Source organism: Mesoplodon bidens (assembly GCF_964165515.1).
Source record: "Mesoplodon bidens genome assembly, chromosome: 12".
Taxonomy (NCBI): domain Eukaryota; kingdom Metazoa; phylum Chordata; class Mammalia; order Artiodactyla; family Ziphiidae; genus Mesoplodon; species Mesoplodon bidens.
Window position 1 is genome coordinate 37,851,583 of NC_138168.1, and position 25,392 is coordinate 37,876,974.

Consider the following 25,392-nt stretch of genomic DNA (forward strand, 5'->3'; position numbering starts at 1 on the left):
AGAGATGTAGAATTGGTACTAAGGGAGACGTTTATTTAAGGCAGATGTTGGTGTTTATAAAAATAGAAATCAGTATGAAAAGCATGTTTTTTCCCTGTTTTGCTCACCATCCATATCTAGAATTCCCAATTCATCATATAATAAGTACTGTAATATTCATCATTATAGATGCATAATATTGCCGGCCTTCAGTTCTTCAGCTTTACAGAAATGAATGAATACATTTGTCTTCATTAGTTGAACATAATGCACAAAAATTGATGCAAATTATTCATCTTTCTGCAGGTCAAACCTTCCACTAAAATGCATTCTATTTTTTTCATTGCATAGGCAGCATAATTTTAATGCTGGTGAAGTAATTTTGCAAGTCTAAATCGAGATCTAATAATTTTCAGAGCCTGAATTAAACAAACAAAAAAAGCACCAAATTACCCCTGTAGAAGCTGCATTTTCCTGGCATATTTGTTAAAGTCTTAGATTTCATGTCACTGAAAACAGATGAGTCTCAGTAAGCTATGCCTGCTCCACAGACATCATCAACAGACTCTGCAGGCTAGAATCTAGGAAGCTTCCACAGGGAATTTGATGAATTGCGAGCACCAGTGCGAGCAGCCTTCATGAATATTGTAAATGCTGATGAAATGGTACCTAAGCAATGAATAAATGGATAATTCTCATGAAAACAGAGTGAGTTCCGATAGACTTTATATGCAAACATTAGAACATTAATTCATTTTGTTTGTGTCTTGTGGTGATTACTCCAAGGCCATGGGTTCAAATTCCGTTATAGATTAGTTAGCCAGATTGACTGTGCCAGACTGTCATCCTTTGGTTAGCAAGACTAAGTAAGATCAATGAATCACTTGTATTGGGAAAAAAGTAGTCAAAACATAGTGGTGAAATGTATAAGCACTAAATTCTGAAGATGAATGCCTTGCATTTGCTGGCCCTCATGTGAAAGGCGTATTCTTATCATGCTGTATAGAATATGTGGCCTTTGTAGACAGATGACTTATGTGCAAACCTTAGTTCCACCTGAGTGTCCTAGGTGTCCTAAGTGAAGTTACTATGCCTCTCAGAGACTCAGCATTGTTATTGGTAAATGAGTAGAATCATGTCTACATAATTAGATTGCAATAAGGATTAAACATCAAATTTATAGTACTTGGATCAGAACATATGCACCACAAATAATTCTGAAGGACTGTTCTGAAGAAATATTTTATAATAAGTAAAATGATGTATTTGTGGTTTTTAAGTCATTTGCATCTTACCTTTTTCTCTCTATTCTTTATATTTTTAGTAATATTGAATGTATTGTAGGTAAGATGTATTGTTAATATGATCCATTCCTAACTAATTAGAAATCATTTCCTATGGAACCCCACCAGGATTTTATCATCAGCCAATCAGTATATTGTATTTAAATAACTATGATTTGGTTATTTAGAAAGTTATCAATATCTATTTTATAAAGATGAGACAATTTCTATTGTTGGGCATTATCTAAATAAAGTTTTTCCTTCTCTGAACATTTCCTGAATGTTTAGTAAACAGAGTCCAAGACGTATTCAGAGAAGATTATCTCTGAAGACAGGTATGTTTCCTTTTAATTTTGTCAATCTATAAGAAATTTTATCACTCTTCAACCTGCTTGGATCTGTAAAATAATGATCATAAAATATAAATATACATCATCCCCTTTCTTAAGGAGACAGACTTGGAAAAACAACTTTAACATCAAATAGAGAAAATAGAATATTGAACACAAACAAGTCTGTTATTTAATGTAGGGACTCAGAGTGGTAGAATTCACTGAGGACCAAAGTTCAGTTAGGCCAAATAGAAAAAGGGACTTGAGCTCTACCTTAAAGGATGGGTACTTTACTCTCCTGGAGAAGTTATTCTCTCTCCCAATTTTGGGATTCTTGAAGATTAAGTTGGTTGAGGATTTTATTTAAAATGGTCCAACTTTTATAATTCATTCATTAAAGTTTAATATTGGACTTGGGATAAAACATGATAGTAAAGAAAGTATTCCTGACATTTCCACTCTTACTGCTCTTCAAATGATTATTATGCAGATGAAAAATTATAAGAAAAGCAGCGTTTCTAGAATGAAACTATTTCTATTTTCATATTTTGTGTCAGCGTTACATGATTTAATACCCAGAGAAGAAATGTGACTACAAATCTACTTCACCAGCCACTTTTAACTAATATGTATGAAATACATCAGAACCAGTGAAAATAGTTTACTTTTTCATTATGTGCTGATAACATTTGCCCTTCTTATCCTTTTTCACATAAGTCAAAGAATATTCAGAATATGATTAAAAGGCAAATGCCTAAAATACGTAATCTATAATATGAATTTTTTATTGATACATTTTGTGTACCTCATATAACCATCTCCTTTTGTGATCTTAGATACTTAGATTTCCTCCTGAGGAGTCTACAAATATTCCTTTGAGTAGAATGCATTCAAATTACTTTTCTATAGAGGTCATAACACTTTGAATTTTAATGTCTACAACAAAGAAAAAAACTGCAACCTCTATCCAATTTAAGCCAGTTATAGATTTTGAATATAAGTACTTAAAATATCTTTTAAAATTACTGTATATTAAATGTCCTGGGTGGTACATACACTTGATATCTATATACATTTGCTCCCTAAATCCATATAGTCTCTACCTCATAGCTTTTTATCTCTCTTCTCTTCTTTCTACATTAACAGTGTCATTTATATCTGGCTCCATTCCACCGTGACCCTGACATCTTGAACTTAGTTCTATCCTCTATATCTAGAAGAAAAGAATAAAGTGGGTGGGATGCTCTTACTATCATTTTCCTTTTTCATATATACCTTTCTAAAGCAATAATGCAAATAGAAAGAAAAATAGAGGAAAAGCAGGTGAAAGGCAGCCAAAGAGAAAGAAGAGTTATTGTCCCTACTCTTCTTTTCAAAGTAATGAAGCATTTTTTGTGTACCTGATCAGCAGACTAAGATAGTTCCATCTGTCACGTGGTTCTACAATATGGTGTCCTTTATTGTAATGATCCTCAAACTTGTAAAGGTTATTCAACATATGTGTTTTGTGTTGCAGTGAAAACTCTAGGAGGGCAGGGCTCATATTACATTGTTCATCACTATATGCCTAGAATCTAGCACCTGTGTATGTATGTCTAATAATTAATAGTAAAAAAAAAAGATACATACATGGTCCTTGCCCTTGGGACACTCATATCAATCTAGTAGGAAAAGATATATAGCAAAACATTGGAATATGATGCACCAAATGTTGTACTAGAGTATCTGCAATGTACTATGGCACCAAAGAAGAGGGATCCTGTGTGTCTCTGTGGCAGCCAAGGAAAAGTGTGCAAAGATCAGGAAAGATGAGCAGAAGTTTATCTGGATGTGAGGACATTCAACCAGAAAATTGGAGGAAGTATGGAATCAGGACTCTCCAGGCAATGGGAAATACAACTTCGTAGTTTGTATTGCTGGCATGTTAGGTGTGAGGAGAAGAGGATAAAGTCCGAGAAGCTTGTGACAGGTTGGAGAAAGGGATGGTATGACATCTTTAGGAATTGAGGTTGTATTCTATAGCTTTAGAGCACCGTTAAAAAAAATTTAAGCAGGAAAGTGATGTTCATAAATTTCCAATGTGGAAAGATTACTAGGTATCATGGAAGACTGACCACTTTGAGCTCTCATTTACCATTCTATGATTAAATGTTATGGGTTGATAATTTGTTTTCAGGATGAGATTAATCTCCTTTAATTTTTATGATTATCAATCATGGATTCCTTATTCTCCTATCATATTGAGAGTTTTCAACAGAATACCTTCAAAAGAAAATACAAAGAGTGATGGCAGTAACTTCACACCAGTTTAGCTTTTATCTAATAGGAAATCTGAAATGGACCCCATGAAGTGTTTAGTTGCTACATATATTAAATGCTTCATTTGAAATAAATGTATTATAATTATTAGATATAGATTAGATAAAGATATATAGTTTGGGTTCATAAGGAATGACTGAGGGTAAAATTGCAGGCATGTATGACCAACTGTTAAGTAATTAATATGCATGTATTCACTCCAGAAATATTGTCTTCACTGTGTGCCAGGTGTTATACTAACAAAGGAAATACAACACTGTCCTTATGAAATTTACAGCCTGTTAGGGTAAATGAGCATTAAACAAATAGTCACAGAAATTATTTTTTAGTTACAAACTGAGATAAGTTCTATAGAGGAAAATAACAATGATGCTTGGTATTGTATAAGAGCATTGTTGACTGAATACGGCATAAAACTGGAAAATAGCAATTTAAAATGGAATCTGAAACGTAAATATAAAATTTGACTTAGCACTTCTTAAAAACAAATATAGGAGAGACAGTGTCCTAAGAGATAATAAAACCCATCTTCCACTGAGGAAAAGACTCTAAGAAAATGTGGTCTGGTTCCAATTTTATTGGAAGATTTTATCATGGAAATAATGGTAAAAAGAGATAAAGCTCTAAAAGTACCCAAAATATGTTGTGCATTTAGGGCACCCAGCACTCATCTCAGCATAGGAAGCAGGGAACCATTTCATAAAATATAACATTGCCAGCAGCACTGTAATTTAAGAAAGAAGGTTGATGGTTCCAGCAGATAGCCTCAGATCTTTTTGTGCTTGCAGGTCTTTTACTTATTAAGGCACTGACCAAGGCCACTGACAGTTGATATAAGTGCAAAGATGGCATAAAAATTTATAAACTTATTTGTCACCCTAACTTATTCTAGATGGTTAACACTAAAAATGTGAAACAAGTCTGTTTATGAACTCTATTTGTTCTACTGAATTTAATAAGAACCTGAGAAGGTGTCCAATATCAGAAGTTCTGCCTTAACATATTTTGACTATATCATAATGGGTATATTATAATGGATTCAATGTTTCATTCAAAAAGCATTTGTTTAATGCCTATTGTGTAATAGGCACTGTGCTAGATGCTGGATGAAATAAAATGAATAATGGATGGTTGATTACCTATAACTGACAGGTAGCCTGATTTTTAAGTCATTATTTAAAGGGCTTCAAGTATTTGGGTATGTGTCTTAGAAACATTGATCAGATTAAACACTTTCAAAGCAGAGGAATAATTAAGGAATTATTGAAGCTTTTTGAGGCAAATCATTGATATAATGTACACTTAGTGATTATAGTATAGTCACATATCCACAAGACGTGTAAGTTACTATTCTTCAGAAAGTGCAAGAAAGTATACTTGGAGAAATGACAAGCTAGAGGAAACTTAAAATTATGAGTAGTCTACTTCATAAAAATATCTTCCCAGACCCAAAGAAAACAAACACCAAGATGTTACCTAATTCTCTGTCATACACAGCACATAATATCATCATAATGAGCTGAAATAACTATGAAATATAAAACAAAGGAAATTAAAGTTCTTTAGGAAGTGGGCAGTGGGGATTTGTCATTATAAGTAATGGAAATACTTAGCCAGCCCCTTAGAATTTTAACAAAATATTTAAAGGATTTGGGTGCCATTAGGAAAAACAAAAGCTGTGTATTTTTCCCCCAAATTGGTTTCATCAGTTTTGATATACAAATATATTTAAATAACTCTTGTAACTTTTGTCCCCCAAAAGTATTTTGTAAAAAGACTTAAAAGCTGGGCATGAAGTCATGTCTTAAAGTAAGTATTGTGATGCAAATTCTTATGAGCTGATGCTCATGAAGCATATGGAGCTAATAGATGAAAAAGAACATGCAAAAAATATGCTACTTGATCAGTAGTGCTGTGATAATGTGTAAATTCAAAGCTAGGCAGGGACAAGCAGGAGATCTAACAAGAAACAACTTATTTTTGATAGAGAGAGCTGATGTAGTAAGAGTAGTAATTATTGTTATCTAAGGCAGTGCTTTTCAATTTGAGGTTAAAATAAAATAATTGATGGGGACATTAATAGATATGAATGAAAAAATTCTTCCACTAAAAATAAATTTAATCATTTAAAATATTTTTTAAACTTTTTCCTTTGATGGAGAGATGGAAACCTTTTATTTTGTTAACGTATAATGTGAATTTACAAAAGATATATTTGTTATGGAGTATTCTTCAAGCTTATCTGACCAATGAATTCTTTAAAAGTGAAACACAGAAGTACATTTCCCAAAAAGAGAAGTGTGTGGGGAAAATCCAGTTTAGGAAATATTGGTATAATGAGTTTTAGAACAAGATATTTATAGAAAGCAAGAGTGATTTTTTTTCTGACCTTTGTAATTGATTAAAGCATGCAGAAGCTTGATTTGAAAGTAAGGAAACTTTTGGCAGTATGGATGGGATATCTCCAGTATGTGTATGGATAATGTGATTTTAGAATATTTCACTAAAGCATGGTAAGTATTAGACTTGTTGTGCAACCTTTAAAGAAAAGCTATTTATCAATCAGTAAGCCTCCTCAAGAATTAAACGTAATGCTAACTCCATTTCCTTTATCATTTCTATATTATCTAGATGTACTGAATAGGATAAGGAAAATGTTTGGTACATACTTAAATTGGTGTGTTTGTAAAGAGCATGAAAAGGACAATCAAATGAGCAAATGAATAAACTATGTGTAGTAGATTGCTATGTGTAGTAGCCTGCTGCTAGGCTAGTTGTAGTGAATTAATGAAAACTGGTTAGTCAAACAAGATGACCTTTATTTATGGTTTTTAAATACATATCAGAGGAGACCAAAAACACCCCACTGTCACTCTTATATTTTGTCAAGACTGCCTCAATCAGATATAATGCTCCTCATAATATGAAACATTGGTTGAGAGCAGTTTGAAAATTAAGATAGATGATAGATATAGAGAGATGATAGAAAGGAAGAAAGAATGAAAGAACGAAAGGAAGGAAGGAAGAAAGAAGAAAGAAAGAAAGAAAGAAAGAAAGAAAGAAAGAAAGAAAGAAAGAAAGAAAGAAAGAAAGAAAGAAAGAAAGAAAGAAGAATAGATAGATATCCTCTATTCCAAAGGGTTTACAATCTACTTAGGAAAGTAGATCACATCTTGAAAGGTAAATAATAGTAATACTAGGTGACCTAGCCTGAGTGTCCAGTGAGTGACCAAGGTAGAAAATAATATGGGCTAGGCTAATCCACTGAAACCTGAAGTGGCTAAGGGGCGGAATTTAAACTGAACATTTTTATCGGAGTAGTATTTGGAAGAGAATATAGGAAGGACACTTAGAAGCAGAAATTTCCCTGCTATAATTAGGAGTGTTGCACAATAAAAATAAAATATTTAAGTTCTAATTATAGGAATGGATAATGCCCCTTTTAGGAAAGCTGTGAAAAAATGTATAGAAGCCATATAAACATTTCTTCTGCATAGATTGAAGATTATGTTAAAGAAACAGCTCTCTACCTGGACTTGGTAGATCTTCAGTCCTCCAACTTTTACCATAAGCTACTAACTTTTTTTGATTTTTCTTTGTATTTCTGCTTTTTAGTTTGCCTACTCTTGCTAAAAGAGCAATACTAGACATTAACTAAATATCCTTGCCCTCTATCCATTTCCTTTTGTAGATTTCTACTTATCGTTTTATTATTTTTCCAATGGTCTGTGTTGAGCCTGCCTTTAAGAGAGAGAGATTTTCCTCTTTCAAAACAAAATGTTATCTTACCCTTCAAAATCAGAAAGGCCACCTGCCCTATTTATTTTGTTAAACTTCTATTTTCTGCCATTTTCCAGTTGTTTTTTGCTGCTGATTATAAATACTGGCATACTTTGGAGCGTTTGGAAAGAGCTCTGTTGTCTCATCATGTAACCTTTAATTATGAAATTTTGGGTTCCTGGAAAGCATTAACGAACCCTCTCTTTTCCTGGAAAGCATTAACGAACCCTCTCTTTTCTTAGGTTCTCCATATAGAGACAAAATCACCATAGCAATTCTTCAGCTGCAAGAGGAAGGCAAGCTGCACATGATGAAGGAGAAGTGGTGGAGGGGCAATGGGTGTCCAGAGGAGGAGAGCAAAGAGGCCAGTGCCCTGGGGGTTCAAAATATTGGTGGCATCTTCATTGTTCTTGCAGCCGGCTTGGTGCTCTCAGTTTTTGTGGCAGTGGGAGAGTTTTTGTACAAATCCAAAAAAAACGCTCAATTGGAAAAGGTAAATGTCACTTTTTTACAACTTAACACAATCTTTGTTATAATAAAACGAACTTTTTTATCTTTCCAACCAAGGGAAATACTTAGAACTGTGTTAATGGTCTTCTGCCATTCATTATATAACAAAGGTTCATAGAACTCAGGATCACCTTCGTAATTTTTAATTTAAATGTAATATTTTTAATTGAAGCCAACTTCAGGACAAGTAACTATTTTTTGTCTTACTGAAGTCTGAAAATGGAGAAACTTTTGCTGCTCGAAGTTCACTGTGGTTAGTTTATTAGGGGAATATAATTAATGAAGGAAGCAAAACTCATTAACTGTAATATGAAGAAAAAATTTCTTGCAGTTAAAAAGTGCTTTAAGATACGATACTCATTAACAGTTTCAAGTTAGAGAGTAAATGAAATATTTATTTGAAGATTTTTGGTCCAATAATTTCTAATTTGGAAAAATCTTAATGTGCATTGTGGAAATTTTAATTAATTTTCTACATTAATGAATATGTGAGAATATTGTGGTTTCTTCTTTGCCACTTAATGTTATTCTTAATGTATCCTTTATTGCCTTGCACCTGAGTCTTTAGAAGAATATATATAAATCTCAAAAATATTGAGACTATTGCGGTTTTCTTAGTATTTTAATATATTTAGTCTTTTGTATAAATGTCTTTATATTCTGTTCTTAAAAAAGGCTGTGATCCTGGTTCAGATTATATATTTCTAGTGCTATAATTCCCTTAGTTCTATAAATATAAAGATGAATATTTATAGATAAAGCTTTCAGATGATACATGCTACTTTTTTTTTTTTTTTTTTTTTTTTTTTGTGGTACGCGGGCCTCTCACTGCTGTCGCCTCTCCCATTGCGGAGCACAGGCTCCGGACGCGCAGGCTCAGCGGCCGTGGCTCACAGGCCCAGCCGCTCCGCGGCACGCGGGATCCTCACGGACCGGGGCACGAACCCGTGTCCCCTGCATCAACAGGAGGACTCTCAACCACTGCGCCACGAGGGAAGCCCCATGCTACTTTTTAATATAACTTTATGACTCTGGAAGTAAAATGCTGCTTTAGCATTTTTAAGCCTTCTGGAACTTTACTTAGTCATTTAGTATTTAAATATCTCTTTTGTTTTTAATTAAAAAACATTTTTTAGATCTTAAATTTTAGACCCTGCATCAGAGTGAGATTATATTCTGTTAAATAATTGAAAGGTTTATGAACTTTTATTGGTAAATATCAAGAGTAGAAATATGATATATTCCTTCATCTTTAATAATTTATGATATAATTAATTATCCTTTCTGAAATCAAGGATACAACATTCTTACATTTTACTTGACTACAGGACTTAATTCCTAGAAATAATGTTTTTATAAATGACTATTTTGATAGCCCCATTCTGTCTACAAGTAAAATAACCAATTCAAAGGTTTGAAAAATTTGGACAGTTATGTGATTTATTTTCCCACAATATTCAGGATGGCTATATCTACTGACTTGCTAAATCAAATATCTTTTGCACTGGTGCGACTGAAAGTTAAGTCTAAGTACACTTTTTTTTTTTTTTTTTGCGGTATGTGGGCCTCTCACTGTTGTGGCCTCTCCCGTTGCGGAGCACAGGCTCCGGACGCGCAGGCTCAACGGCCATGGCTCACGGGCCCAGCCGCTCCGCGGCATGTGGGATCTTCACAGACCGGGGCACGAACCCGTGTCCCCTGCATCAGCAGGCGGACTCTCAACCACTGCGCCACCAGGGAAGCCCTAAGTACACTTTTTATGTTATGACTCTTATTACAATGTCAAAATGAGTTTTGGAATCAAATGCAAAGAACTAATCAGAGATGAAAATGATTAACCCTTCAATTTTTATTTTTACTATAATTTATCAATAAGTGTGATATTTGGTTAGTTAATGCTTAAAATGAGTCCAAAAATAATAGAAGAAATTTAGATTGTCTAGTTAGAAACTCAAATCATCCATATGTAGTGGTTTTCCTTCACTTACAGCTCAGTATTAAAATAAAGCACATACATTAATCTCTTGACAGCATGCAGTAGTCTGTCGCCCTTTTCTCTCTGTATCCTGTTCATATGATTTACCTGGGCCATGTCTCTACGTACAATTATTTTATAAGCATTCTGGTTTTTTTTTAAAGGACATGGGAATTTACTTTTGTAAAATCACCTTTACTTTTATTATAAATAACTAGTTTAGCTGAATTTTTCACATATCGACCAGCTCTCAATTTCTATGGACTTCTATGACCTCCTAAAACATTAGAAAAAGGAAGTCAATGTACCTTTTGGTGCTGAAACAGATAAACTATTATATTGGAAAGAAACAACTGTGTTGATATGACATGAGCGTTCTTAGTTACATTCGCCGATGTTGTCACACTGTCTCCACAAATCTTCATAATGAAATTCAGATTCTCTAGCTAAGCAGAGGAGGCACTTCAGGATCTGTCTCTGTCCACCACTGTAGTTTTATCTTCTGCTTCTCCCTAGTTTGCACCTGTACTCTAACCACACTAAATTACTTTCAATTTTCCAAGGTCAGCCAGCTTTTTAAATCCTCCTCCCATTTGACCTGAGCAAACTTTGTCCATTTTTCTACCTGGCAAACTCCCACTCGTCATCTTAGATTACGCATTCAAGACGAGGCATCAACTTGCCAAGAAAGCTTTACCTAATCAATAGGTATGATGAATCTGGGTACAGGGCATGCTATTTCCACAGGTGGTGTTAGGTTTTTATTTTCTATTCCAGTGAAAAAAATATGACCTGACCTGTATGTCTCATTTTTGTTAGACTTAGCTGATTTCAGAAACTATCATCATTCCAAAAACATTTGCTCCCCCTTTGAGAAAGTTGGGAATGTGTCTTGTCCATTTCAAACAACATCCATCCTTTTCTCTGGAAGCATTTGCACATCTCCATGGTCCCTTAGCAAACTATTTTATTCATATTTGTTGATTTCTTTTTAAATTTAATTTCTTTTTAATTATTTTTATTTTTAAAAAAAATTTATTGGAGTATAGTTGATTTGCAATGTTGTATTAGTTTCAGGTGTACGGCAAAGTTAATCAGTTATACATATACATATGTCCACTCTTTTTTAGATCTTTTCCCATATAGGCCATCACAGAGTACTGAGTAGAGTTCCCTGTGCTATACAGTAGGTCCTTATTAGTTATCCATTTTATATATAGTAGTGGGTATATGTCACTCCTAGTCTCCCAATTTATCCCTCCCCCCCCTTACCCCTGGTAACCGTAAGTTTGTTTTCTACATCAGTAACTCTATTTCTGTTTTGTAGATAAGTTCATTTGTGTGGGGGTGGCTCTCTCCCTATTAGACTCTTACTTCCTTTAAGAAAGTAATTTTGATTTCTATTGCCAAGGTCTCAGACAGTGTCTGTTGGCATAAGATCTTTCTTTCCTTATTCCTTTCACCCTTGTCCCCTCCTTCCCTCTTTCCCTTTTTCTTTCTTTCCTTCCTTCTTTCTTCTTTCTTTCTTCCTTTTCTTTTTCTTCTTTCTTTCCTCCTTCCTTCCTTTCTTTCTTTTTCTTTCTTTCTTTCATTCCTTCTTTCTTTCTTCTTTCCCTTCCTCCCTCCTTCCTTCCTTTTCTCTTTTTCTCTCTCTCTCTATTAAATAATGAAGTTGATTCCAGTAACTTATTTAGAAAAGTCTCTAATAAAGAATAAAAAAGAACTATTTTTCCATACAATTCAAAAGAACTATGTTTATAAAGTAAATAATAATGAGTTTATTAGAAGTGATCCATTTTATTTACGGTGATAAATTAGGTTCTTGGGCTCAATTCTCTTTCATTTTTCCTGAGAAAAAGATTTTTTTTTGTTGGGCTATATGGTTTGTTTAATACCTTACTTAATTTATTAAAATTAGCTGTGAAATATTCCTAGATTTTCTTATAAGATCTGCATGAAAACATACAGAAATTCATAGTTTATACTTATAATTGTGTCTTTAACTGAAATTTTTAAAATTTTAAAAACAAAGTAAACATTTCAAAAATTATTCATTTACTCAACAATTATTTATTGAGAACCAAACATGAAATGAATTGCATTTACGCATTGGAGGAAAGCAGGATATATTATTCACGACTCCAGCCCCAAAATACTTTATCATCTCTTTTCCCTTCTCTTTCTCCATTTCTTTTTTCTTTCTTTAATTTATAATATTCTAGTATTTTGTAAAAGAGCAAATTAAATTTTCTATCTTTATCTGAATAGGCAGGCAGATAAAATATACACACAGTCTAGTTGAAAATGAGGTTTTTGTTTAAAATTTATGAATAACTAATATATTACCATGTCAAGTCTTACCTCCAGTGATGATGGTGATGATAAAATTAGTGATAATTATTATTATTATTTAAATATGAAAATAAAATGTCTCATAGCACATATTTTGTAAGATATTAATGGAACAAATAGGTCTTAATGACTATAATGTTGTTATATTTCCAAGTTTTTTGATAACTAAGAGTAGTATAAGAATGTAATATTTTTAAATGAGGGTAGGTTAAAACTGAAAACAGAAGATAATGCTGAAATATGCAGACCTTATAAAAATCCCAAAATTTTAAATTGCATTCCTTTCCAATAACCACAAGATGGTGTATTACAATTTTTAAAATACTTAATGGTTTTAATTTTGATGCAAATATTAATGCATCAAGGATATATTGCTTTTCATTTATTCAGACTTGTAAACTAAATAGATATTTATTTTTTGATGGTTTTCACAGTATAACCTGACCATTTGGAAAGATACTCAAAATGTTTTTCTTTTCTGAATGTATCTGAAAAAATATCTAACCAACATGTAGATTTTCTAATTGATTTTCTTTTTGCCTTAACTTTTCCCTGATTTTAAAAATATTACTAATTAAGGTTTATTCAGTAAGCAATCCAAGAAACTTCTGTACATCTTAGGCAATTAGAGCATTTCAGGTTACATGGATTTGTTTGAAATGTCCTGTGTTCACCTTGTAAATCTTACTTATAACTGAAAAAAAGCTGCTTAATATACAGAATTTTATTTTCTCTGGTAATATGTCATCTTTATGATTATACATTGGCTTTGTAAGCATGAGTTATAAATGATTGTAATAATTTTAATTTTTATAAAAATATTTTGACATAATTATGGTTTATTAATTTTTTGGAATTATTCATCATTTCTTACATATTTGAATGTCTTATTTTAAAACGTAGAAATAATTCTTCCCTCTTGATTTCCAACAAAAGTAGCAATATAATTTACATAGTTGGAACTTTTGTTTTTATCTGATATGTATATAGAAATATTTTCTTTTCCATGTAATTGAAAATGGATTTGCCTGTACAAATTGTTTCTTATTGAACATCAGGTTTGAACATGAATCTTTGAGTTTCTTGATATGAAAAACTTAATGACAAAATATCCCTTTCTTATTACTTAAGTATAAACAAAATGTAGTAAATATGCCTGAGAAATAAAAATATAAAAATTATTGCTCAGATATTGAATTTCTAAACTATGTGTCCTGTCTTGGATACATATTTTTTGTTCTAACGTCCCTCTAAGATGATTGAAGTACATTTTAAGAACTACTTAGTATGGTTGTTTTTCAGGATATAGTCCATTGTAGTCTAGATAGTTGTTTGCATTATAGAACACTGGTAAATCTTATCAAAGATAATCGCTAAATAATACAATAATTTCCCATCACTGAAAACTAAAAAAAAAAATTTGAGGACACATGGAATATTCTTCAGTGTATAGTTGAATAACAAATGTAAAAGGCAGTTGTAACTCACAGTAGAAGAACAAATAAATGAAACAATGCAATCTGAGGAATAAGAAGATAATCAGAGTGGCTTAGTTTAAACCTGCAAGACTTCACTCTGTATGACAGACTCTAGGTCCATCCACCTCACTACAAATAACTCAATTTCGTTTCTTTTTATGGCTGAGTAATATGTGCCATATCCTCCTTATCCATTCATCTGTTGATGGACACATATATATGGAATCTAAAAAAAAAAAATGGTTCTGATGAACCTAGGAGCAGGACAGGAATAAAGATGCAGACGTAGAGAATGGACTTGAGGACATGGGGAGGGGGAAGGGTAAGCTGGGACGAAGTGAGAAAGTGACATGGACACATATACACTACCAAATGTAATATAGATAGCTAGTGGGAAGCAGCCACATAGCACAGGGAGATCAGCTCGGTGCTTTGTGACCACCTAGAGGGATAAGGAGGGTGGGAGGGAGACGCAAGAGGGAGGAGATATGGGGATATATGTATATGTATAGCTGATTCACTTTGTTATAAAGCAGAAACTAACACACCATTGGAAAGCAATTATACTCCAATAAAGATGTTAAAAAAAAAACCCTGCAAGACTAGAGATTCTGGGTGAAAGATTATTCACAAGGAAAACACTTTTCAAAGCTGGCTGAATCTGTATTTCATGAATCAGAAGAATGAAAAGAAGTTGTTCACAGATCCTTATGCACAAATTGCTTCCAGAATGCTGAAGAATTAGTTCTAACAGGAGTAATGCTTTGTAAAAGAAATCATTTGTTGGATAAGATATAGGAATGCAAACATTGTCATAAATCATCAGTAAAGATTTTATTCCAGTATTTACATTTTCCAAATAATGCCTATTTACAAACCACAGTATATTTGTGTTTTTCATATATGGGATTTTTATTTAATATATGGAATTTTAATTTAATGTACAGAATTTTAACTGCATTTAGCTGTTCAGAAGTTAAAGTTCTGAGTACTTTTTTTTTTTTTAACATCTTTATTGGAGTATAATTGCCTTACAATGGTGTGCTAGCCTCTGCTCTACAACAAAGTGAATCAGCCATACATACACATATACTGCCACATCTCCTCCCTCCCGTGTCTCCCCCCTCCCCCCGCCCCTTCCCACCCCTCCAGGTGGTCACAAAGCACCGAGCTGATCTCCCTGTGCCACGCGGCTGCCTCCCACCAGCCATCCACTCTACGCTTGGTAGTGCATATATGTCCATGCCACTCACTCCGTCACAGCCCACCCCTCCCCCTCCCCATATCCCCTAGTCCATTCTCTAGTAGGTCTGTGTCTTTATCCCTGTCTTGCCCCTAGGTTCTTCATGACCTTTTTTTTTTTCTTAGATTCCATATATATGTGTTAGCATACGGTATTTGTTTTTCTCTTTCTGACTTACTTCACTCTGTATGACAGGCTCTAGGTCCATCCACCTCACTACAAATAACTCAATTTTGTTTCTTTTTATGGCTGAGTAATATTCCATTGTTTATATGTGCCACATCTTCTTTATCCATTCATCTGTTGCTTAGGTTGCTTCCATGTCCTGGCTATTGTAAATAGAGCTGCAATGAATATTTTGGTTCATGCTGAGTACCTTTTTAATATAATAAAATTTAGCTGTGAAGCATGCTGATATTTAGAAGTTAAAAGTTGCAAATAAACTTTGGACAAATAGTGCATTTTGTATTGTTTTTATGTTACTGCCTTTCTCTGAGAGCAGAGTATCTCTCAATTTCCACTAATAACCTACATAGGGACTAGCTGGATGGGTCTTAAAAATGATTTTACATATAAATATAAAATCATACTTCAAAATGAGATGCTAATCTTCATTTTACTCACTAAATAGTTGCAAGTAGTTGCAAATCAGCAAAAGGATTTTTAAGTCATTCATTTATGATAACTCATCCCCTTTTTATGCCCATAAATAATGTTTTAAAATAAGATTGTAGCTGATTTTCATAACTGGCTTTAGAATTTTTAAAGTGTAATATCTCATTTGAGTACGAAGTTACTCTGAGAACTATGCAAAGATTATTATCCATATTGTGCAGATGAGGATAAGTATCTCAAGGGTCAAGTGTGTTTCCCAAGGTCAAAGATGCCTAGACGAAGTCTATTTACACTGTACCACCCTACACAAAGTGGAGGTAGAAGATTTAACTATTTTTCTTGACAGTTTTTCTCTTTGATGTTGTGTTGACAAAATGTGTGCAGTAGGAGTTTGAATTAGATAGACAGATTATGGGCTTTGATCATGAGCCCTGTATAGTCATTTCATTTTCCTGGACATTAAGCATGAGTTTTGAAATAAAAAAGACTTGGGATCATTCTTCAATTATGTTCAACCTTGGATAAAATTACTTAACTTTTTCTATAAATCTTTTAAAATAAATAAACGAATGGGTTACAAATACACCATAAATGAAAATGTTTTTGAAATTAATATAGTTTATATACATAGTTTTTGCATGTGTCTGGCATATAATAAGCAGCTGTTGTTATAATATAATTATTATTTTTATTTCTAAAGCTGTTACATTTTAACTGCTGTACCTTAAAGGAAAGAGAGGTCTCTGGAATTAAGCATTAGTTATTTGGATGTTATATGCTTTGTTGAAAAACTGTTATTATTATGATTGCTAGCAAGAATATGATGATTAACACTGCTTTTTCTTAAAATTGATTTTACAGCTGTATCAACTAAAGTGGTGTTGAAGCTTGTCAGACCTTATATATTGATATTTCTGGCTCAAGTAGGGAAAGTGTGAAAATGTGTAATGATGCCCCGTTTTTCTCTGTCTCATTGTATTTGCAGAATGCAATATAATGATATTCAGTAACTGTTTTTGTAAGAGTTAAGGTTTCTGAGAATATTTTAATCTTTGGTTATGTTTATCATTGTAAAATAATCCAGGCTAAAGAGTAGGATGCTTTGTCATTTTATCTATTGAGAAAAAATAATTTAGCCCCATAATTTTTTTCTGACTGATTTATTATTTAGTGTTCAAAAAATTACCATTTATGAAGAGGAGAGTCCAGGTAGAAGCCTCAGCTGAAATTCAAATCACTGTTAATGAGGCAGGCTAATACAATAACACACTTACAGAATGGAAGTCAAGAGAATAGTGTTCCTCTTTTAGCCCGGTTACCAGTTATATGCATACCTGTCTGACTGCACAGCTTATCTAAATAATATAATTTTTTTTTAAAGAGAGCTGCTCTAAAACTGAAAGTAAAGATCAAAGTTGCTATATAAATATATTTTTGACATAAGTGTCTTAACTAGTCATTTTTCATCTCTCATTGCTTCACTGTTACATTCATATAGCCTTAGGTAAATTCATACTTCTGATGTATAGCATTAGGTATTTGATATTTTTAAAAGACTGCCAATTAAAGAGTACAAATCAAAAGGAACGGGCCATGTTAAATGACATTTATCTTCCTCATTCAATGCACCAACATTTATATAAAATATTGCATATTACATCCAATATACTTTTTATTTCCTTTTAGTTATTATTTAGTTAATTTAATTATTATCTAATGTGGAATAATTTTCTGCAGGGATTAATTACAGTGACTGTTTGGACTTGTCTCTACCACATGTGATCTGGAATTCTTGGTCAAATGGCCTACAGCATCAGAAATTAATTAGAAAATGTCTGAGAATGAACGAGGTATCCGTAATCAGTTAAATAATTTAAATGACAAACAAAACAAAACAGTTTGGTTGATATACGCTAGTATATATTAGGACATTGCACCACAAAATCGGTTAGAAGCAGCTTAAAGATGTTTTAATAGGGCTTCAAATAGAAACTATGCAAAAATGGTTGGAAATTATTCTGAATGAATATTGGAATATCATTTAGTTAATTTTATACCATCAAAGAATAGGACAGCAAGATGTATAAAATAGTTTCCTCCTTAAAATATATATACTAAATAGAGACCTGATAGTAGCATGTAATATTTATGATTATTTCTCTTTCAATTGATAAATGACTATATATTCAACATGAAAGTGATGAGCTTCAAAGTTAAAAAAATTAAACTGGTTATTTTTCATCAGTGGCTTTTTTTTTTAAAAAAAGACATTGCTAAATATAAAGGTTTTAACTTAAAAATGAAATTTAAATATATCAGTGTTCAATGTGGAGCATGTTTACAACTAGATATCTAATATTAAAAAAATTTATGTACTTCTCAAAGTGCTGTCACATCCTGTTATCATATAAACATATCTATAAATTAGAAAGTTAAGCTATTAAGAATAAATTATTCTATTACACCAAGAATGATATTCTTGAGAACATTTATCTGCAGACTATTTATGTGTTGTCTTATACTTAAAATTAAAAAAGAAAATAGCTTGTTTAAAAGGCAATGTATATATAGCCAAATTCATATTTTTAAGGTTTCCAGACCTTCATTGTTTCAATTAGAGATGTGTAAATACAGGTTGCCTCATTAAATATAGTGAATTTTATAATGAGTTTAATAATTTAAATGCAATTATACATGCTAACAGCTCAAAGATTTAAATTTTCATTTTCAGGAATCTTCTATTTGGTTAGTGCCACCCTACCATCCAGACACTGTTTAGTAAACTTTTGAAACTTACTAAAAGAGGTTTTTAATAATGGTTAGTATCTTTGCACCTTTCTTTTTTCTTTTTGTAGTCTGTTATATTGTGCAGAAACATTTTTGTTGTTGTTTTCACCCTAAGAAACTTTATTTAATGACACAATTCATGTGTTTCTATCTCTATGAAGTAATTTGAAAAGCGTGGTAGTTTTCTTTCTCTCCCTTCCTCCCTTCCTTCCTTCCTCTCTCTCCCTCTCTCTCTTTTATTCTTTCTTCTTCCCCTTCTCCCTCATCCTCATCTTCTTTCTTCTTCATTATAACCCAGGAAATTTCCTGTCAAGCGCATTCGGGTTTTTCAAAACCTTATTTCATAGTTCAGTAAAAAAGACGTTTTAAAAATTCTGATCATGATATGAAGTAGGAAAGATAATTTGTCTCTGTCAAATGACAACAAGTTAGAACTTTAAAAATCAGACGTAGTAATTTTTTGGCAACATACAACACAGGGAAACAACTATATTTCACAATCATCTCTACAGTTTCAACTTTAGATTTTTACATAGATCAAGATATGGAATTTACATTCTAAAGCTTTAAAAAGAGAAAAGAACATGTATTTGTCCTAATGCCACAAGTGAACTGTACTTTATGGTACCATTAATTTTTAAAATTTGTCATGTTGATTCCAAACTCTTGCCCAAATCTAAAGGTTTTCATAGTTTTGTGAAGGATTAGAAATATTATACAAGTGAGAAAAGAACCTATTGTCTTATGGTGACTATATTAGAACCTAAGATAAAACTATTTTTTAGGTAAACTTACATTGATAGATCAAAAAAGAACTTGCAAAATTCAGCTTATTCAGAGAAAAAATTAACAAACGTGATAAATGACATTATATAATCAAGGCTACTGATTGCTTAAAGGTTTCTTGATTAAAATTTTCACTTTCTAATGGCTTTGTAAAATAGAGAAACCCTAAAATAGTAATGGTGGGGTTACATGTTTATAATTTTCATAGCTTCTAAATTTGTAAATATAATTTACTTAAGATAACTTTAAATTATAAAAGATAAAAGTATTGTGATCTTTGGGGCAGGGATTTTACCTATGTTTTATGTTAATCAGCATTATAAAATTTACATTACATAAAATTGCTTAAAAGAGTTTAAATGTCTTTATTTGTAGTCTGAAGTTAAGTATAAGATATTAATAGTTTACTTTTTAACTTACTGGAAATAAAATTGAGTCATTTCATAGCTGAATGGGTATGTATATTTATACGATTTTTTTCCTAAGAAAATCAGTTGTTTAGATCACTGTCTTACTATGGACAAAACAATATTTCTATTCTATCACTTTTTTAAATTAGTATAATCAAAATGTCTAAAACTTCAGGTTGCCAAAGACAGTGTTATAAATTATTTAACATTTAGAAAATTTATTTGTTTTAAATGAAGGCTTATTTCAAACAATTCAGCATCAGCCACATCCTATAACATTTTAAAGTGTCGATGGCATCAAATTCTGACCTTGTTACATTATCTAATCAATTCTTCTGTTAAATGTTTCAACAGAGAACCAAGACTAAGTTACCTCAAGACTATGTATTCCTCCCTCTTTTGGAGTCAGATTTTTCCATTTCTACAGTGTTGTCATCATCACCATCTTCATCATCATTATCATCATGTTCTTAATAAGTACATCTAATAGTAGGTATTAAGCAACAAGAAACACTGTGTCCCTATACTGGCTGTCAGGTGTCATATAGATCCTTTAATAGAAATAGAATTCATGAATTTTGGAACTGTATTATTTAAAACATAATAAATAACGCATAGAAATAACTCCATAGTTAATGGGGAATTCATGTGTAGCACATAATCATCTCCCATTACAAGTACTAATAAATTAATATTTTTACTAATTTAATGTTATTAAACAAAGTTTTATCTGATTAATTAGATCACTTGTACACAACGCATTTTACTAAGCTTCTGAAAAAAAACTTTTAAGCTTTTTTTAAGCAACTGAATTAGAAACATTAAAAAATAATAAAATGTTAGGGTCATGTATGGCTATTGTTAATTCAGTCAACATTTAAAGAACATGTGTGTACAAGTCAGTGCCATGAGCACTTAATCTCTGCTCTTTACAATTCAGTGAGAGGGATGCATACACCTAGAGGCCAGACAGAGAAACATGATAATGAATGAAAAATACTGAATTGAGTGAAAATAATGAGCCTGGTCAATTGGAAAGTGGTTCCTGAATAAGTTAAAATTTGAGTCATGTCCGGAGGTAAGGGATAAAGCTGGATTGATGTGAAAGATGAAGGAACTCTGCTAGGTAACAGAGCAAGGAGAAGCAAAGTAGAAAAAACTTAGAGGTCCAAAGAGAAGGGTGTGTTTAGAGAAAAAAGGAAAAGGTTGGGGGGAGAGATGAGGTAGATCTGACTCAGAAAGGTCATGATAGAAAAAAGAGGAGAATTGGATTTCACCTGTTTCTTGGACAAAAAAATACTATTAATAACCGGTGTTTAAAACAGTAGATTATCTGATAATTGCGAGCTTTTTGAGAATGGCCTAGACATAGAGTTGGGAAGATCACTAAGGAAACTGTTCAGGAACCCATAAAAGAAAAATGAGAATATAGCCAGGAATGTACAAGAAGTTATTAGGGCAGGGTCAAAATCACAAAATTTGGTATCAGAATATCTTGCTGGAGGTGTAGGTGTGAGCTGCAGAAAGTGACTTATCCTTTCTCTGAATCCATTTTCTCTGTTGTACAGATGCCCACCTTAATTCAGTATTAGTTTGTGTCACAGAGGTGATGTATACAAAGTATATTTTTTTAAATATAAGGCACATATATGGTATTAAATATTTTTTATCCTGTATTATTTTGGAATTAGCCTAAGCTGATAAACAGCAAAGAAGCAATACCAAAAGCAAAAAAATAAGTCTTCACATGTATATTTAATTAGGTTTATTTCATTATGTTTCCATATCACTTTTTGGAATTTTGTAAATTTTTCATACTTGTCCACATTTTTAGTTGTTGTCCACATTTTTAGTTCTTGCACAGAAAGAGTCTAAGTCTTAGATCATCTGAATGTCAACAACAATGTGAAACTGGTTCATGAGTCTGATTTATATGTACCTAACACACATATCTCAATTAGCTGTGGAGGGAGACTAACAAATTTTTGTTTCACGTTTTGACTCTGTAATAGGAATTTGAGGAGTGTGTAATAATGAGCCCCAGATATACAGAATTTCTGGCAAATCTACTGCCAATAAAACAGGAATTTAGAAAAAAATTACATATAGGGTCTTTTTTTTCTTCATGGAATAACTTATTTATCAGCTCTCAGTTATCAAGCTGATGATGACAAAGAAGTTAATATGTGTACATGGATTTTTAATGTGATACAATGTCATTTCATGATTAGCTCATACGTGTTTGTAATCATCATCGATAGTTTTACAGGCAGAATCACAAAATGATACAATGAATAGCAGAAATTATTTTCCATATTTTATGTCTAAATGTGTGAGTACTATTTTTGTTCTGTTATGAAATGCACGATGAAGAATCCACGTTTAAAGAAAATTTTCATATCTCATGTTGTGATCTAAAAACCAGTTCATTTTTTTCTAATTTTTTAAAATAGCAAAAATGGATTTCTGGTAACCGATTTGTGTATATGTGCTTATATTTAAATTTTAAGGTCGATTTATATCTTTTAATGTTAATTTTATATCTGAAAATCTTATTCAACATATATGTAATGTATGCATTTCTAGTTGGCAGTTCACTTCTCTATCAGGTGGAGATTTTCTTTAAACTTGTCCACTTTGATAATATATTTTAATTATCATGATTTGTATGTTAAAATTGTAATAATTTGTTATAATTTTCATAATGGAGTTTTTCAAAACTTCAAGGCTGCTATGTTGACAAGTCTTTGAGAACAATTTTAATATTGTTTCAGGACCGTTGCCATTGATCTGTTTTGTAATATTTCGTTTTCTGTGTTATTCTGTAGAGGTCCTTCTGTAGTGCCATGGTAGAGGAACTGAGGATGTCCCTGAAGTGCCAGCGTCGGTTAAAACACAAGCCACAGGCCCCAGTTATTGTGAAAACAGAAGAAGTTATCAACATGCACACATTTAACGACAGAAGGTTGCCAGGTAAAGAAACCATGGCATAAAGCTGGGAGGCCAAACACCCAAGCACAAACTGTCGTCTGTTTTTCCAAACAATTTAGCGAGAATGTTTCCTGTGGAAATATGCAACCTGTGCAAAATAAAATGAGTTACCTCATGCCGCTGTGTCTATGAACTAGAGACTCTGTGATCTAAGCAGTTGCAATGATCAGACTTGAGTTACAGGCATCATGGAGAACCAAGTTACACGGGGTTAAACTGTTTATCATGGGTTCCTCCCTTCTTCTGAGTGAATGTTACATACGCATTTGTGGCTGGTTTCAAATGCAGTTCAGTAAGAAATTACAGGTTCCTTTTGAGGCCCAACTGTTGCCAGGAGATGGAGCATAATTGCCCCAAGGGTAACGAGGTAAAAAAAAAATCATTAAGAATAAAAATACTTGGAATCAGCAAAAACTGTAGTGTTGCAAGAAACAATACAGTCTTCTGAACATCCAGATAAGAGGGTAGTGATGTTACTAGCCCCCAACTACTCAGTATAATGATCATCTGAATTGACAATACGTGCTTATAAGATGTGATAAAAATGTAATGCAAAACAAATCTGACTTTCATGGCAAGTGGAATATGAAGCAGATCTTCATCAGTGTTTTTCTTTCTTTTTCTTTCTTTTTGTTTTTTCGACAGTCTGTGTCACTGATTGAGATAGAAATGTCAATTACCAAGGAAATAATGTTTTCTCTTATATTCACCATGGAAGGAGATTTAACATGTAACTCTATCAAATCCCTACCTATTCCCCAGACACCCTTTCCCCACTCCCACACCAAGAAAAAAAGCAACAGTTGGTTCAGAGATTCTGAGTCAAAAAGGATGATGTTTTGCAATCTTTGTCTTAAATTGTAAAAGAGGGCTGAGTGTTGATAGTTCTGTGGAAGACTGAAACTTTCATTCTAACATTCAGATATGTTAATCCAAACCCTCCTTCCTGCTATAAATGAACTTGATGGAGCCTGGGCAGATCTCAGTGAAAGGATAAAGGGGACTGGTCATCTAAAGAAAAGTATGTGTGGTGAACTTTGACATGGACTGCATTTATCAATACAGTCACAATGTTAAATGAACAAAATTCTTGAGCAGTTTTTTTCAAAAAAATGTTCAGGTTTATTTGTGGAAATGCAAGATTTCTATGAAAATAGTTTTTGTATGGAAATTTTTGTAATACTTTTTATCAACAAAATAAGAACATGCGTTCCTGTCAGGGGTGTGATGTCAAGCATGAATGGTAGTGCGTGTGCACCACCAACGTTTGGTGAAAACTATTTTTATCAAGAAAAAAAGGAATCATAGAAGAGAAATATTTTCAAGTTAGATAATATAAAAGCTAGGTGCACTACCACCACTGCTTACCATGCCACACCCCTGGTTTCCACGAGGCTGATAACATACTGTAACGAACAATTGTGTGTAAAATGGTAAAAGACACAGAACTCTTGACAACATTGTGATGACAGTTGAGTGCACACAGTTTGCTGTTTGAATCCAATGCACAAAATTTTAAAAAATCATTAAAATTATGTCCATTTTACTTTCATCTTTGACTTTCATTTTTCTCTTGTATGGGTAAAGGAATATACAATATGCTCCTTGCATGAAGGGAAGTATACTTCCTGAATTCTTCCAGGTCATCAAGGATGGCCACTTCCCAACTACATGGAGAAAAGAAGAAAAAAGCTCAGGCCATGAGCTATTCAGATGTAAGAAAAGCTGGACTGGGATATAAAATGTAATCTTCAGGCTTAGGGCAGTTCAAATGAGAAAACTAGCAGTTCTAGAGGCTATAGTCATGATCTTACCTCTTCTGTGAGTGGATATTGACTATGTCAATATGGTTGTGTAAGACTGATATTATATTTGAAGTTCAACTGATGTCCAATTTAAGAATTCATTGTGCATTGATAATATAATTCAATGAAGGGATAGGAAAAGATAGGCTCAATATCAACAATAAGTTAAAAAAAAAAACAAAAAACTTCATTCTGTCCCAAAATTTAACTTTAGGGAGTTATATAAGTCACTGTTACAAATCTCAGCATTTTTGTTTGTTTGTTTGTTTGTTTTTTTTGGGTTTTTTTAGTGGTAAATAACCTCAAATAACATAGCTTATAAAAATGTTAGATTTTGGTCAATATTAAGGTTTTACTCAATCAGATTCTAATCAGATTTTAAAGAACTTCTAAATTCAGTTCTTCATTATATTAAAGAACCTAATAATAGGCAGGAACTGACAACTTTAATTATTTTTAAATAGTCACGAAATAACTATTTAGATCTTTGGTATGATTTGATAATAATTTTATTTAAGTATTAAGTTAAAAAATTTCAAAAAGTATTTAAAAACCTACTGTATTTTAACTCCAAAGGTAGTTTAGAACATATAAATGATGTGTAATATTTAACTTTTATCCATTTCCTAAAAGGTTCTTGCATTATTGCCAAAACAGATACTGCCCTACTCATTGGGTGCTTATGTGTATATGAAGTACTACTCTTAATTTTAATAAAATCTTGATTACTTTCAAAATAATTTCAAC

The 25,392-nt window shown here is 32.4% G+C and overlaps 1 protein-coding gene across 5 annotated transcripts in view; it reads left to right on the forward strand.

Annotated features, from left to right (window-relative positions):
• The window catches only part of GRIK2 (glutamate ionotropic receptor kainate type subunit 2), a 638,500-nt gene extending 614,172 nt beyond the window's left edge, over nt 1–24,328 (forward strand). For 4 of the 5 annotated variants that reach the window (XM_081251561.1, XM_081251560.1, XM_081251562.1 and 1 more), the window contains 3 exons: nt 7,936–8,186; nt 20,204–20,338; nt 22,678–22,768. In XM_081251561.1, coding sequence (XP_081107687.1) covers nt 7,936–8,186; nt 20,204–20,323 — 371 coding nt within the window. In that variant the 3' untranslated portion in view covers nt 20,324–20,338; nt 22,678–22,768. Of the gene's footprint in view, nt 1–7,935; nt 8,187–20,203; nt 20,339–22,677 lie in introns of all 5 variants that reach the window. The other variant, XM_081251565.1, reaches the window with a different exon arrangement.
• Nucleotides 24,329–25,392: the final 1,064 nt, after the last annotated feature.